This window comes from Neolamprologus brichardi, chromosome 16, assembly GCF_056152115.1.
Source record: "Neolamprologus brichardi isolate AB-2024 chromosome 16, ASM5615211v1, whole genome shotgun sequence".
NCBI classification, from domain to species: Eukaryota; Metazoa; Chordata; class Actinopteri; order Cichliformes; family Cichlidae; genus Neolamprologus; species Neolamprologus brichardi.
Window position 1 is genome coordinate 10,527,447 of NC_142119.1, and position 17,591 is coordinate 10,545,037.

Below are 17,591 nucleotides of genomic sequence, written 5' to 3' on the forward strand. Positions count from 1 at the left end.
AGCCTTAGATGCCACCATCCTCTCATCTATGCAGATGTTTTCGTAAGGCTGGAAATTTGCTTTGCAGGCATTTACGATTTGGTCGTAGAGCGGCTTGATTTTGAAAAGCCGATCGTACTGCGGGGTGTTTCTTTTTTTTTGGTTTTCCTCGTCGTCTTTCAGGTTGGAGAGGTGCAATGACCACACGATGGCCTCAAAACGGTTCCTGGACATATATTCTTGGGGGAAGTGAAAATTGTATGGCCATTCTCTTTTCCAGTAGTCAGCTCTGTGGTGTACACTTACAAGGCCTGTGAAAACAATAATAGCCAAGAAGACGTAAAAGTCTCTCACTGTCAGATCAGTCCATTGAAACTTTATGCCAGCTGCCTTCCTTCTCGCAGCATTGGCATTGGTATTTTGAATGATTGTCTGTACAACAGGTACACTAAAGAAAAGCTGGAAGAGCGAAAGTGGAGACCATGATGCCGTCTTGTTAAATGTAGGACCAGGTACCCTGGAGGGCATAAACTTGAAGGGTTCAGGATTTCTGTCCTCCTCCTTTTTGTTATGCCACATTTCTTCCTGTTCAGGAGGCCCACTCTTCCGAGCCTTAGACAGAGCAGGCTTCGATTTAGCTTTTCTTTTGGCCGGGCTTTGCAGAGGTTGTTCATAGTCATCATTGTTGCTGCTGTGGTAAATAAATAATACTTATTCAAAATCTATGAAAAACTTAACTTTATAAGAAGTAGTAAAATTAAGATTACATACCTTTCAGGCAACTGGGGGACAGTAGAAGCTGAGGTAGATTGTGTGGCTTGGGAATGATATGGCTCTGATGGCTGTGCAGGGGATGAGGGACTTAGGGGCTCATAGTCTTCATCATCACTAATGAAACAAACATAAAGGTCAAAAAGTTGATTAGATTCTTCTAGACGTGGAGTTTTCAGTGGGAGAAAGGTTCACTACTCGTCTAAAAGACTTCTTCAGTCTCAGCTGAATTTCTCCACCTTATCAACAAATACAACATAGATAATTACCAGCACTCGCACCACTGCCCAACAACGGCCGTGAAGTCAGTTTCATGATCACTAACATGCAAATTGTCTCGACCATTGATCAGTGGATAACGGCGCCTTCTTGCGCCAATAACGGTGTTTTGCCAAAAATGCATTTCCGGTATTTGCCAAAAAATGATTGCGGGAATTTTAACTACTATAAATGAATTGTTGACCTATTATCGGCCAGCAGCAGGTCAAACATATCTCTCGTGAATGCTATCAAGTCATTTGGATGAGAAAGAAGATTTGTATCACAAACTAGAAGGTACAAACAATATTTGTTCAGGTGACTTTTATATATCTTTTAATTATTTGGTTGTCACCGACATAGAAAATATGTTGCCAAGCAGTGGCGGAGCGGGGGAGGGGGGGGGGGGGGGGGGCGGGTTGGCTTACTGGGCTTAAGCCCGGGTTGTTTTTTCAGAAGCCCGGGGTCTTTTGGAGTGTAATTTTTTTCATAGTTACATGCCTGGCTGACAACTGTATGAAACAAAAACTACACACAATATTCGAAGCACATAGTGCACACTGTGGGAATTTACGACTGTGCGTAAATCCCCCCTAATATTGGTATGATCCGAGCTCAGACACTAAGCGACTGAGCGAGGGGGCGGGGGAGCTGCTGCCTGCGAGTGCGCTGTTGGAGAAACGGAGCCAGGCAGACAGAGGAGTTTGACCAGGTACCAAAGCAAATCATTCGTACTGTACAAATAATGTAAATATGACAGTGAATCACAAAAGATTGATATCAAACTGATCACTTGGCCCATATTACGTTACTTGCTCTTCGAGTGAATCAACAAATGGTGAAATGAAAAGCCGAACAACAACAATGCTGTTTCTTTAGAGAGTCTTAGCTTACATGTGTGTTTATTTCATATTTTCAGTTGTTTCCCTCCACGGCTAAATAAATCGGTTTCAGTAATGCACTGATATACAAGAATGGACATAAGGAGCTTCTTTCAAAGAAAAAACTCTGGTTGATGTTATTTTATATATTATGTTTTGTATGTTGTTCAGTATATTTCTATGCAAAACAAGAGGAATTTCAATACACAGCAGTATATTCACAGTTGAAACCAGATACTTACATACACTTTATGGAAAACACAAGAACATTTTTTTACTGTACAACATCAATTTAGAGTAAACTTGTTTTGTTTTGGATAAATAAATATTGAAATATATTTTGAATTAGTTAAATGTCAGAATAAAGAGAGACAGAGCGGTCTATTTTTTATCACTTTCATCAAATTTAGGAGTACATATACACTAAGTTTATTGTTAATTAATAAGAACACTCCAGACGATTCCATTCTGAGCTGAAGAAGCTTCTGATAGGTTAGTAGAGTCCATGTGAGTAAATTGGTGGCACACCCGTGGATGCATATAAGGCAAAACACTGAGCCTGTTTCTTTGACATGGGAAAATCAAGAGATATCAACCAAAACACCAGGAAAAGAATTGTGGAGCTCCATAAGTGTGGCTCAATTTTGAATACAATTTGGTGCCATGTACAATTAAGAAATACAGATAGTTTCTCTCTTTACTCTTAAAGTTAACAAATGTGTTTTTTATATTTATCAATCTAAAAAAAATAAACATTTGGTCTGATTTGATGTTACAATTAAAAAGTGTTTGTGTTTTTATCTGAAGAGTAGTTAAATATCTGGTTTCCACTGTATATTTGATGATGTTGGTGTTTGGCTTGATTGTCATCACAAAAAGGGAGAGAGAGGAACAGAGAGGGAACAAGAGCAGGTGAGACACACATGTTAGTCAAATGGTTGTTTACCAAAAGTATCACCGTATCATAGGTACTCATGTATCTCGTACCTAGTGTTTCTTTTTAGGTTTGCTATTTTTCATATTCTACATTTATTAAGTTATGCAGGCTTGTTTGCACAACAAGGCTAAATAATTATATAAACCTTTCTCAATCTAAATAGTGTACTTTGGTAGAATTAAAAAATAAGTGTAGTGCAGGTCTATGATTATTTTCAGTGCTACTATCATCTAGTTTTGATTCTGGTTCTGTCTTGGTTAAGTCCCAAGTAGTCCTGATTTTGAACTGTTGTAGTCCTGTTTAATTCCGGATCAGTTCTGGGTCTGGTTGAATTGGGGTTTAGTCCTCGTGTCTTGATGCAGCCCTGACTTTGTTCTGCCTTGCTGCTTAATTGAAAAACTAGTTTAAGGTGTCCTGCATATATGATATATATTTTTCCCTATATAAAGTCATTCCTCTTTGAACAAAACTCAAAACAGAGCCCAGTCTTTCAGTCATTTCTAACCCTCCCCCCCAATCCCACATGCATACTACCTTTTAGGGCTAAGCCCTGGGTGTATCAAATGTCTGCCTCCCCCTCTGTTGCCAAGACAGATCTTGCCAAGAGGGGAGCAGAAATTGTAAGAAATATGACATCACATTTCTATACAATAGTTTAATTGACCAAAAGTGACTAGATTGATTATAACCTGGGTGCAATTAGCCTCTTTCACTTCCCGTGTTTGCAGCCTTTTCCCAGTTCTCTGTGAATGATACTCATGATCATTGATTAATGATCCTGACAATTTGCATATTAATAATCAAGAAACTGACCTCACAGCGCATTGAAAGTCAGTGGTGATAGTTTCAGCCACTATCAAATGTTCTGTCGATAAGGTTGGGGAAATTTAATTCAAGTCACTGGGATGAGTAATGAAACTTTTCTCCCACTGAAAACGCGATGTCCAAATGAACAGAATCCACTTTCTGGGATTTCCAAACTGGATGACTGACCATGCACCAAGACAAAAAGATAAAAAATATTCACCAATAAACCTAAGATTGCATACCTTTGGGGCAGCAGTATTTCGTAGCCCGAATCGCTGCTATTTTCTTTGTCTACCTGGATGAGATCTTCGTCATCTGACGAAGAATCTTCAACACACAACTCTACCTCACTATCTTTCGAAACGATCTCCAGCACGTCCTCTGTCTTGCACGATTTGTTTTCGGAGGCCATTTCTGCAAGTAAAACGTGCGGCACGACAACAGCGCACACAACGCAGGACTGGCGTGTAATGCGTATCGAGTGTAAACATTAGTAGTCTTCCTGCAACTTCAAATTAGTCGGGATAGTAACTCCGGCTTCTATTGGTCGATCTGCAGTGGCGGGACGTCCTGTGCCGAGCGCGCGTCGAGCTACCTTCTCCACGCGCACGTGACGTCACTGGTTACGTCTGGCGCCTCGCTGGTTAAGAAAGTGTGGGCGTGTTTTATGAGCCGAGTTTCATGTGTTTTCATGGAGCCCATTCAAAGGACAAGGCTGTATGGCGATACTCTGAGCTGATCTCTCCCTATAAAGTGTTATCCACAATATGTCTGTAAATAATGAAATGTGTTATTCTGTGTTGGTAAAATTACTTGAAAATAATAATTAGTTACTAATTAGTGATTACATCTTCAAGAAAGTAATCCAGTTACTCTATTTTACTGATTACTTATTTTCAAAAGTAATTAGTTACTTTATTACTTAGCTATTTTTTATAAACATGATACACAACTTGAATATGTTATAATGCAATATAAAATGATATCATATAAAATGTAATCAAATGAATAAGTTTATTTTTAAAACATGTTTTATTAGTTTTAATCTTTTAACTTCATGCATCAAGCAAAAATTTAATTATATGCTCTGACCTGAAGAAATTTGTTTAATATTTAAACCTATTTTCTGCATATTACAGCGTATGAAATAAAATAAAATAAAATAATTTTTGTGTTTACCCTCACTCTTTCAAGGAAAACAGCAATAAATATATAAAATCGAAGATTCAGCTGCATCAAGTCCTGTCATTCTTAAGTCTGTTTTCACCTGAATAAGGGCCGGTGGAGGTTTGCCTGGTGCTGCAGTGGTCACGTCATTGGGGGGGTCCAAGGATTTCTCTGAGAATTTCCCATTCCCGTGGCAGCGTAATATTTTATTGTCACTTTTTATAGAATAAAACTCAAAGTAATGCCCGTACTTCCATTCTTTAAACGCTGCATGGTCATACTTTCTCCGCACTCCATATTATCAGTTGTTGATCTAAACACATTTGGTGCTGTCAGGGATGTTGCACACTCGTACGTCATTGTCATGAGACAGTCTCACAAACAAAATCACAGTTTAGTAATGCAGTAACGCAGCGTGCTTATGGGAAACTAACAGTAATCTAATTTCTTTTTTGCAATCGTAATTTACTTGTTACTTGAAAAAAGCAATCGGATTACAGTAACATGTTACTTTTAACACGTTACTACTCATCTATATTTAATTTAGGTTAAATTAAATTAACCTAAATTAGGTTTCATTTAGGTTAATTTATGTTACTGTCAAATTCAGCTTAAACACACTGATAATTTTTCAAGTTGTAAAGGGTCACCAGTGGGCATTTTGCATTGAGATGTGAAGAGCTGAGTTAAGATAAAGTTGAAGTGACTTTAAAGTTCTGAAACTGAACGTAATATATCTTGAAGTCACTTTCTTAGAAGCACTCTTCAGATAATTAAATGTTACCTATATAAATACAACAACAGTCACCACAAGGCACTTTCTACAGTAAGGAAAAGACCCTACAATAATAATAATGGATTGGATTTATATAGCGCTTTTCAAGGCACCCAAAGCGCTTTACAATACCACTATTCATTCACTCTCACATTCAAACACTGGTGGAGGCAGCTACAGTTGTAGCTACAGCTGCCCTGGGGCAGACTGACAGAAGCGAGGCTGCCATATCGTGCCATCGGCCCCTCTGGCCAACACCAGTAGGCGGTAGGGTAAAGTGTCTTGCCCAAGGACACAACGACCAGGACAGAGAGCCCAGGGATCGAACCAGCGACCTTCCGGTTACAGATGAGAAAGAGGAAACATTCCTCACGCATCATGCATAATGGGAAGCCCCCAACAGATTATTATTTTCTACATTTTTGTCCATGCTCAGATCAGCCTTGGTATCAGAGGCTGCCCTCAAATCCTCTTTGTCCTTGCCTTCTTTGCTTCACCCTAGATATTTTTTTGAAGGGTAGAGGTGCTTGACAGCTGTGGAAGGGGCTCTGGGGAAGAACTGTTGTCCATTATTTGAGGACTTTCTGGTGTGCTCTGTGGAGCTTTTTACTTTGCAGAGCACAAAAAAAAGTTAATGCCCAGTGTTACTGTCGCAAAACACATATTTAAGCTGCCAAACAACACAATACCATACACCTCATGGTTGACAATGAGCCTTTTGACAGTGAGCCTGCTGACAATGAGCATACACTGGTAATTACTAAAAGACCAGCATTACTGGAAGGGCTGCAGGCTAAACAGTTTGCAGATGACATCACCGTCATTGGCCTCATTCAGGATGGTGATGAGTCTGCATACCGGCAGGAAGTTGAGTGGCTGGTAGTCTGGTGCAGTCAGCACAACCTGGAGCTGAACAGGCTTAAGACTTAGAGATGACAGTGGACCTCAGGAGACATCCATCAACACTGCTCCACCTCACCACATCAGACAGCCCGGTATCTACTGTGGAGTTTTTCAAGTTCCTTGGTATGGAGAACCACAAGAGCCATGCACATCGAAATAAAGTGTTCTGTGCTTAAATAATGAATTGTAGAATAAATTCTGCATTTGTAAATTCATTTTTGAATTCCACATTAAAAAAGAGATTTTCAAAATGTTTTTTAAAAATACAATTTAATATGATGAGCCCACTCCTCATTTTAAAATCCAGTTCTCTTTCCTGTTTTCTCACAGATTAGCTCACGGATTAACTATTGGATTAGCAACTTCACTTTAATAATCCTGCTGCAATGCAAATTAGCCACACCGTGGGATGTAAGGAGCTCTCTGATTAGTTGGACAGACACACAATTATAAAAAAAATACCTTGTACAGATAGTAGAAAAACCAGACTTCTGCTAATGGCTCACTGAAATCCCTTGGCGTGGTGTCACAGCCTATATGATCACACCCAAACCTTGCGATAATAGCGGTGCAACAAAATATTGTTCTTTGTGCTAAGATAAACATGCCTCATACACCAGATAGAACATACCTTCACTATGTGGTCCACAGAAATGTACAAGCAAGACATTTTAACTGCTGGAACAACTATTAACCTCTTTTATACAAAAGCCATTTCTGCGAAACACGAATGAAACTGTCACGCCTGCTTACAGTCACCAGGAGGTACTAGAGCTCACTTTAAATCTTCAGTAAATGCCTTACTCTGATCAGAAAAGACACGTGGAAAATGTTCTCCACAGTCTGGGAAAAGGAGTTGGGGTCAATGACAAGTCCATAGTATGAAATTGCAGAAGTTGCTGTGATGGGGGGAGGGGGGGAGGGGGGAGCGGGGGCACACGTGAGCAGTCAAGGCCTTTGCTTTTTGCAAGTAGAAGTTTTGCTGATGACGATACTGTACATTCACTTTACTAGAATTATTTTCCAACCTCATAAATGTATAGGAATTTATTTGTTGTAAAAGTCAATTGAATTATGTGGGGTTTTTTTTTTTGATAGTCAGTCAACTCAGATTAACATCTTAACAAGTCAGATTGTCAAGCCTGCTGCTGCAGCCACATAGCTAATAGAGAGGTTGGAGATTAAATGGTGGAAGGTCTTTACTGAGGAGTAATATCTATAAAATGTTTCCCACAGTTTTCACTTCATTGTGTGTCCTCAGCAGGGCCAAAACCCAGCAACGTTTCCACAAATGAGTCCACTGACATTCCAAAAGCACAAATCTCTCAAATTTCCTCCTGAGTTCAAAACCAAGACTGGATTTGTCCTCGTTCCATTGGTCTTAAAATTACATGACTGCTTATTTCTGTTAATTATTGGCCAAAAATTACAAGCTTGTTTATAGTTCCCGGTTTAGGTGGTGATGCAATGAGCTAAACTAAGATTTTTAAGATTTGGCAGGAATCCAGTGGTGCTTAATATCATAAACCTGCTATGGAAACACTTTTACTGTTTAAATACAGATTATAATGTTTGGCTCTTTGTTTCTGTAATGACGGGCACTCTTTCTTTCAGCAGTTCATACATTTGTTGGATTAGCGATTGTTTTCAGTTTATGGCCCAGAGTGAAGAGCTCCTACATTTGTGGTTCATTAAACTCTTTTGCATGAGCCAATTGAGAACAGCCTCTGAAGCCACAATGGCAATGCTTTAGGATAAAAGTGCGAATTTCTGTTTGTTTGTTTTTTGTGGTGGAGAGTGGTGTGGGGAATGAATGTCTGAAATAATGATTCGCTCCTTTTTTTCCAATGAATCTGCAATGTTTTGCTCTTATTTATGCAAAAACAAACAAAGACACAAAACAAACTCAAAATGACACAAAATTATTAACAAATTTATTATTAACAAATTTTTGATTACCTTAAAAAGTACGTTGAGACACAATTCTACCAGTTCAGTGAGGAGAGAAGAACAATGAAGACACAAAAATGACCTTCCATAGAAAACAAAAAGATATAAAATCACCACACAGAGATGCAAAATGAGCACATGAGCATGATAAATGTCTCCAATAGTGGCAAAGTGACCATGAAAGCCCTGAAAATGTTTTGAAATGAGATGCAAATTAAAATTGCAAAGAAACTGTGTGACTTGCACATAAATTTAAGTTAGTAGCGTGGGTACAAAATAATCTTCGGACAGTAATAAAAAGAAAATAATTCAGCACTCAAAGAAAATATAATCTAACATTAAACAACTTGGTTTAGTGATTGATGTTAATAATCTGGCTCATTTCCCCGACTAATGGAGCTCATTACATTCATTTTAAGACTGACTTTGCATTTCTGTGTTTGCACTAAAAGAACTGGCCTTAATGTGCGGGGATGTCTCTGTTTGAAAGCTGATGCCAGGAGAGGTTTTATTATTATCTGAAGCCCACAAATGACGTTTGCCACCAGGTCGTTGAGAAAACAGCCGATCCTTTCAGTGAGACACTTTGTGTTACTAAAATGATCTTTGTTATATTTATTTTATTTTTTAGGAAAAGGGCTGCTTTGTAAGACAAATCAAGACTTTTGTCTCAGAATAAAAATTGTCTGTATCCCTGAAGACGTCTGTGTCTGTCATGCTTAATAAAATTACATTTATTCATTATATTAAATCAAACAACAGAAAGTTTAATGCTCCTAAAATTTTGAAACTGAAACTGATATGTAAAACCAACTAGTGTCTCCACCTGACAGGCACAGAATTAAACAGGATTGTAGATTACTGGAAAATTATTTTTGACAGAGAAGGAATTAAGGCTATAGTGGGAATATCAAACACTAGGTTCAAAAAACAAACCTCTTATTTGGTATAACTTGTTCTGGCTGATCTCACATGGTGATGTAATCCTTTAAAAGTTGGACTCAAAAGTTATTTTTTTTCCCACATAATAATCAGATAACAGATCAAACTAATGGTTGTTTCTGTTCCTCTCCATCAGAAACATTAAACTGGTGCAGTTGGTTGGTTTTCATATGAAATGATCCATCTATCGCCTGGATATTCTACTGTAAAATGTGACAGATTTGAACTCTGATGAACCCAACTGCTACCTGTCATTCAGTTTATTAATAAAACTCACGTAGCCGGTCATTGGACTGAAAGTTTATTGAACACTAAAATTACCATGCTTTACAATGCAGGAAGAGAAATATCAACGTAAAATATGCTGTACAGATTTTTACAGTCATTCACCAAGAGAACTTGAATGGCCTCACCGCTCAGAGCCCCACTCCTTTAAGGTATTATGTGTGTTCTGTCTTAAATTGTATATCCCTGAGTAATATTATACTGTACGTCTCTGACTAAAGTTAAATGCCATTAAAAACCAGAGCTCCAAGATTTTCAGTACAAGAATAAAAAGAAAAAGCTGTATTTGGTCCGCGTGTTATCCAAGTATTTAAACCCACCAATTCATTCTCTAAATAATTCTGTTGGCTCAGGTTGGAATTAAGAGAGACAGATTAGAGCAGCTAGATGAATGCTTACTGGCTAGTGGGTAGTTTGCTTGGTACATTGGACCCACAATACAGGTAAACTGTCCAAATATACATGTTTGGACAAACTGTATCAGCCCAGTATTTCTATGCTGTTTCCAACAACATAGAAATAATTCCCTGCAGAGTTAGATTCACCCCCAAAAATCGTATGAGCTATAAAACATGTTCGTTCAAGTGAGAAATCCCTGAAAGTTAGTGAAATTTAAAATAATAAAATAGTAATAATTTAGCTTAGTAAAATATTAATTTGTGTCTGCACCTACAGACTCAAGATATGATCATACCCATGTTTTATCATCTGAGAAGTGGTTGTTTTCATTAAAGAAGCGAAAATGCGAGGGAAGGTGATACCTGGATAAAGTGTCATCCTCTTTCTCCTCAGCTGAACCTACTGAGCTGAAGTCAGAGCTCTAACACACGAAAATGTGCATAAACATGTTCATTTCTTCCTGATTTCATTATAATTACTTATTGTTAGCAGATTAGACATGTGACCCTACGGCCTCCAGACGGCTAACAATGAGCTGGCTAAAACACAACAGCAATAAGCTAATGCTATATTAGCTAATGTTAGACTCAAGTGTCCTAAAAATCACATTTTCCCTCCAATAAACAATTTGATTACATTCTCACATCGTATGAGAGTTTAATCACTAAGACTCTGAATCCAACAAAGTTAGCTCCACTTCAAAGAAAGTGTTACTAAAGGGCAGTGTTTATTGACAAAAAGTTCAGGATATCCTCAACAACACTGCAGTATCATTGTCAGACAGAAATGAGCTTCACTGACTCATATTGGACTCAGCCACAAAGTTTTGCAGTTTCCTCTAGAGTCCATAGATGTCAATACATATTGCTACTGCTGAGGTGAACAGTGGACTGACAGCCTGCACTCACTCACTTAGCTAGGATTGTGCATTTGAATTGGGAGGGGTACGAAAACAGAACTTAGTTGAATGCAGTCTGCTATGTACTGACATCTAGTATTGAGATTTTGCACATTGTAACTTTAATCCTCTAGTTTATTTGAAGATTAGAATCTGTGGGACATGCAAAATTATCCTTAAAGCTGTAAATATCAAACAGTAAATTAGCAAACAATTGGTTTTTAGCTGTTTTCTGTCTGCTGCTTTTCACATTTTTTATACCACGTAATTTTACCAAAAAAGCACATTGACTTTGTGGAGCTTGAGCTAACAACAATATGAGGTAAGTGTGCTAAATACTCATTCATTCATTCGTTTGTTTGATCCACAGGAAGCCCACCTGTGTGCCAAAGTTAAGCCCATCTCTGACATGGGAGAAGTAGTTTTCAGGGTGACATGAGGTGCAGGGCGTCACGCAGGACCAATGCGCCATCTTGTTGTCATGGATGTGCTCGGGCAGGACGCCACCTTTCTGGAGGAGAACTCTGGGATGGGAAATTAGACATTTGGTTTGGTTCACAGCTGAGCGAAAAACACATCCCATATATGAAATCAATATTAAAGACCTTAAAGCTTCAGTGTACTATTTCCAACACATAGTCAAATAGTAATGGCTGAAAATTTAAACAAGGACCTCCTTTCTCTCCTCTTACTTCCTCTCCAGACAACCCAGAATGGGTAAATGCAAGAAGACCCTTAATCTTAAACTGAAACTCTTACTTGATCTTATTGATTAACTCCATAATAAATATAACACACTCTAACACTAGTGACAGAATGAAAGTGAACTTGGAGAATTCACTCAGCTATGACTTCCTCTGAGATGTATTTAAGTTCAAGTCTGAGTCATCATTGAGTGGCTGCCACAGTTACCTTTTACATCTTCATAGAACGAGACAAGTACAACTTGGAACATCTCTTAAAAATAGAATCCGGGTAGTCAGTGCATCCACTAGTCTGTTTAGTCTGTTTAAATGCACTTTGAATTTGCATATAAAACATCGTGAACATTTTCTGAAATTCAGGTTAAATTTGAGCCAGACTCAAATGAAAAGGGCATCTTCAGAATGCTTTTATGACCTCAACAAGGAAAATATAAATTTTATGTGAATGTTGATCAACATCCACAATAAATCCTAAATTTGTTTCTTGCTCTGCAACGACCAGTTTTCCCTCATTGGTTAATCTTAGAGGTGGGAAGTAATAAAGTAGAAATACTTCATTACTGTACTTAAGTAGAATTTCCAGTTATCTGTTCTTTACTCGAGTAATTTTTTTTAAAAGTGGCAGGTAATTTCAAATGCAGCGTTTCTATCAGCGGAACACACACAATGTGTTTGTGTGCAGTTTGTCACACAGTGTGTGTTAAAGGTGCGGCTGCTGTATTTTACAGAGAGTGAAAAGAAAGAGGGCTAACTTCACTCACAGATGGAGAAAGATAAGTAATACAGGACAGGAGAGGAAGGAGAGATGTTAGATTTAAAGGTAAGGATTGCTCAGTGGTGATAAACTGGAAATTTAAGAAAATCTACTGAAGCTCTTAAGAGAAATTATTTTGAGTTGTGATTCATTTCTCCACACTGAGACCTTGCAATTGGTTTCAGGGATCCCCACCTGCTGAATCCCACTTTAACCTCTTCCCTATTCATTCTCTTATTACAGACTAAGACTCCCTCTACAATGTAGGCAACAGAATATAGAGCTATTTTCTTTTCCTTGTTCACAGACATTCTGTACTTTTGCCAGCTCTAGTTAATCTATTGTGCTAGTGTTCTCGTTTCGTGAGCCGTACCTGTTGGCGAGGCGGATGTCGACGTGTGGTCTGGCTGACTCTGGATCAGGGACACAGTCTGGATGGATGCTCATGAAGTCCAACGCCTGGTCTCTTTTCATGGTATAGCAGCAGGGTCCCACTGATGGTCCCACAGCCACCACAATGTTGCTAACTTGGCAAGCAAATTCTGTCACCATGGCATTCACAGTGGCCATGGCAACCCCCATTATGGTTCCTCTCCAACCTGTAAATGTAGCCATTTCATCGTCAGAGTTCATATTGTAAAATTGTACCACTGCAGCCTCTTTTGCACGCTCTCTTCAACTGTTTGGTTTTAGCTTGAATAAATAAATGCTCTAGGGGGCACCAAAGGCTAAAAAAATTATATAAAGAGTCTATAGCATAATTAACACTGAAAGAATTTACTTTGATTCCAAAGAATGTTGAAATGTGTGCTTTCTGCAGTCTTCTTAAGTTCCTCTACTCAAGTTTCTCTTTCACACACATAGACAATGTTGGGAAGGTTACTTTTAAAATGTATTCCACTACAGATTACAGAATACATGCCCCAAAATGTATTTTGTAACGTATTCCGTTACGTTACTCAATGAGAGTAACGTATTCTGAATACTTTGGATTACTTAATATATTATCATGCTTTTTACAATTACATGAATGTACTATTGCTGTGATTTATTACTGTTACTGAAGGTCCACGGCTCCGAACCGTAGTAAAGGGACCTCTGGTTAATATGTCGGGTTTGTGTCGGGCTCGTAGCCGAAAACTAGCTTTACTTTGTTGTCTGGGTCAACTTTGCTAAAAGGGGGACAGAGAGAGGCGTTGAAAGGCTGCTCCAACAGGGACGTACTGTTCCGGAGGAAAACACGAACACAGTGTACAGTCGAGTCTTAATAGCTTACTTACAACTGGGCTCGTCAGGCACTCTGTTTGGCTGCAGTGATTATTATTATATTTACATGCTTCCAGCTCCCGTTTTTGCTCGATGATAACTCGTACTTTTCCTTTTTCTCCCTGCCTCGTTCACACACACATCACGAGTATGGCAGTCCATTCTCCCTGCAGCACGGACTACACTGCCCATGAGGCTACATTCTTTAGAGCTATGCCTGTAGCATTCTGCCTATTAGCTTAGCACAACAACTACAACAAAAAGGCGCTCTCTCACCCAGGAAACACGCAGAGAGCATCACCCTGTAACCATGGCAACAGTAACACTGCCGCCTGGAACTACAGAACGTAGCTGTCAAACAAAACCCAAACAGTCCTGACCCGCGACAATATGAAACAGGAAAGTACCGCCGTGTAATCCATTTATTTCAACAAAGTAACTGTATTCTAAATACCACCCTTTTAAACGGTAACTGTAACAGAATACAGTTACTCATATTTTGTATTTTAAATACGTAACGACGGTTACTCCCCAACACTGCACATAGACATATTAAAAACACTAACTAATAGTTCTGATGTGCATTTTTTTACTTGATTGGCCCCCAATGATATGATGGTTCCCTAAATTAGCAGTCAGTGGTCAAAACTTTGAGAAGCAGTGAGGGCTGACCTGCATGTGCGACTCCGATAACTTTTGCGACCGGATCAGCAAAGAGGAGCGGCATGCAGTCGGCCCCTGGAGCTGCTAAGACAAGCCCAGTCTGATTGGTCACCATTGCATCATAACTCTCGGGCTCAGCTTTCCCAAAGACCCAGACATCGTTAGCGTGGTTCACCTTCAGAAAACAAGCCAACAGTCCTTTAACAAAACACTGATCTCACATCACTTACCTTCAGCACTGAGGTCAGAACAAAACTGTCCCAAAGTTGGAAACCAAAAAAACAAAAACAACTAAAACAAAAAAATGAGTGTTAATCTGTTAATTATTTGTTACTGTTGCATATTAATTTTCTTTGACTGTGAATGCTCGTTTGCTTTAGTTTGTTAACATGTGAAATACGTTGGTGAATATTAAAAACAAAAGATTATATCAAACAGATGTGCATCCAGAATTAAATATGTAAAACTTGCACCTTAATATATGCAAGATGATATATTTTTATACATGCTACTCATACTTTAAGGTGCGGCTGAGAGAATATTTTAAGTCTGATATTTGGTGATTTAAAAATCCGATATTCCAATATAATATTTTTTTTTCTTTCAGACACATAGAATCTAAACAGGTTTCTCTATGTCTGTTACATGGAGCTATTTATTGCTCATTTGCGCTCTGTCTGCCAGCTTGGATCAGCTGGTTGTTTGTTGTGTTTGGAATGTGGATGTTGCAGGATGCCCTCTGGTGGACAAGTCATGTAACATCAACATTCATAACATGGTTGAACATGGTTGTTTCTCCCATCTCTTCTTTACGTTTTCATTTTTCATACAGTTAATATAAGCTGATAATTGCAGGCTGCCAATTGGTCAGACTCTAGCTTTAATTACTACAAATATGTTCCAACACACTTTTTAATTTACAGATGATACAGATAATACATTAAAGGGGAAAATTCTAATAGTGTTGAGTACCTTAACTAAATGCATGGGCTGAGGATGGAAACCAGCATGGAGGGCTAATCGGCGCCTGTTCTCCATTACCACAGCCACTGGGTCCCTCCTCCTGCAGCTGCTGAACAGATTCAAGGAGGATAAGGTCGAGATGTAGGACACACCACCTGTACGGGTGCTGAAGCCATGACCAAAACAATCTGAGACATAGAGGGAGAGAAAAAAGTTAAACTGCTTTTCTAAAATAACACATTGAAATAAATACATTTAATAGCATTTAAATGAATGCTAAGCTACTTCTAGCTCGGTTTGTATTTATTTACCAACATCTTGTCAACAGATTATACTTTAATAGAAAATTTAACACAGTGCACTAAATGATAAGAAAATTCATTAAATGTCAGGATTAAATGATAACATGAGCTGATCTCATGCACAGTTGTTTCCCCCCTTCCTGATTAACTATTTTTTGTGTGTTTGTATCACTTAAATGTTTCAGATAATCAAATAAATTTAAATTCTAGACAAAGAAAACACAAGTAAATAATTTCTAAATGAAAGTGTTTATTATTAAGGTGGAAAAAATTAAACCTACATGGCCCAGTGTGAAAAACTTTTTCACACCACTGTATGTCTCCTGTTATCAGTACACTAGGACATATTTGAATGGACATAGGAGTCCAACGGTATATGGTGTTGGGTATTGGTACATTCTCAGTTTCCTCTTTATCTAATAGATATATCACTATAGTTTAAGTGGTTATCAAATGATTAGACTTTATTATAAAATAAAACAGTCAAGTAGCAGTGAATCACTGTTTTTCCTCCATATATTAAAGACTCTGGAATTTACTATTGTGCAATATATAGTATCAATATATAGTATATGTATAACATATTAAGTTTTGATAGACAAACTCATTCTCGCTTCCTTTCAAATATACACCCATTTACAGAAAATGGAAAACACGCTGTTCCCAAACAGTCAGTGTGGGACGGGGAAGTCAAACTGTTTTCATTTCACATATCGTGCACTAATGTTAACAGGAACCTTAATTGTTTATTTATTACCGTACTTTGCTATTGTATGACTACCAGTGGGCGAGATCTTTATCAACAGAAGAAGCTGTAAAATATATAAAAATACACCTAAAAGTTTAAAATCTATGCACTCCTTCACATTTTTTAAAAGAATTCAATGGCCCAAATTGGAGTCTTTGTACGACCGATTCTGGCCCTCGAGACTTATGTTTGACACCCTTGATGTAGGAGGAGAAATGCAAACTCCATTCACTTATACAGCAATTTAATAACTCCATAAAACTCATAAGTATGTTTTGCTTAAGCCGACCTGGAATGAGCGCAGACTTCAGAACTGTGAGTTCTCCCTTCAGCGCAGGAAGCTGCTGCATAAACGTCGACACTTCTTCGCACACTTCTTCGCCAGGTGAGACCGAATCTGTGGAGGCTCTGCAACTAGGACAAGTCTCGTCCACCGGTCTCTGCTTGTACTGAAAGTCGTATAGGGCCGTAAAAAGGAGGTTCTGGTAATGAGCCAGCACCTCTTTGCCCTGTGCGGTGGTGAGGACCGTGATCGAGCTCAGGTCCAGCTGATCCAAAGTCTGCTTGAAACGGTACAAACTCTCCACTGTGGAGCTCGAGTCTAGGATGTGAACACTTTCGCAGGAGCTCAAGAACGTGTCTACGAAGCCGTTTTTCTCCCGGTAAGTGTTCCCGCACAGCACGAAGACCTGCGAGTCTGAAACCGAGTCCTCCAGCAGAGAAGCGCCCGTGCATGATGCACAGCAGCGGTGAAGCAGATCCACCAGCACGGCTCGACTCATCGCGGAGAAGCTGAAGTATCTGCCGCTCAGCACACAGAGAAAACTCGCAGACAAACGCAGACTCCCTGCCCTTTATGCGGGACCGCAAGGAACGTGTTTGACAACCAACATACCTCAAAAACTACAGAAACTACAGCTGACTCAGTACTTCCTGCACTGCACAGTCGCTCCGCCCACTCTGGAAAGTCCTAACGCTCGGTGGAAATTCTTCTTTCCTCAGCATCTGCTGACTGCTGCATACAGTAAAGGTCGAGTGAAGTCCAAGTGTGAACAATACAGACTTTTCTGCAAAACATTAGGAGCACAGCAATGCTGGCCACAAACTGCACCAGTGTGTCCCCGAGAAATATTGCAAATATTAACCTTTTAGCACACAGTGCAGGCTAAACCGCTACAGCATGTCTGTAGACACTCTCATGTTGTCAAACTGATATAGATCAGATAGAACGGGTTGTTC

The 17,591-nt window shown here is 39.0% G+C and overlaps 1 protein-coding gene across 1 annotated transcript; it reads right to left on the minus strand.

Moving 5' to 3' along the window:
• Window positions 1-9,666: 9,666 nt before the first annotated feature.
• lacc1 (laccase domain multifunctional purine nucleosidase 1) lies at window positions 9,667-17,276 on the minus strand. Its single transcript, XM_006806414.3, has 5 exons — window positions 16,642-17,276; window positions 15,312-15,490; window positions 14,349-14,514; window positions 12,784-13,009; window positions 9,667-11,476 (listed from the first exon to the last, which is right to left on the minus strand). Exons 1-5 carry the CDS (start codon window positions 17,132-17,134, stop codon window positions 11,296-11,298), a joined length of 1,245 nt encoding a protein of 414 aa, XP_006806477.1. The 5' UTR covers window positions 17,135-17,276; the 3' UTR covers window positions 9,667-11,295.
• Between the last annotated feature and the right edge of the window lie 315 nt (window positions 17,277-17,591).

Excerpts from the sequence above, each read along its gene's own strand:
- lacc1 (XM_006806414.3), bottom strand. The coding sequence starts at position 17,134 with ATGAGTCGAGCCGTGCTGGTGGATCTGCTTCACCGCTGCTGTGCATCA. Across the intron at positions 15,491-16,641 it reads GAAGTCTGCGCTCATTCCAG|ATTGTTTTGGTCATGGCTTC; the intron begins GTCGGCTTAAGC and ends TCTATGTCTCAG. Across the intron at positions 14,515-15,311 it reads AGCCCATGCATTTAGTTAAG|GTGAACCACGCTAACGATGT; the intron begins GTACTCAACACT and ends TGTTTTCTGAAG.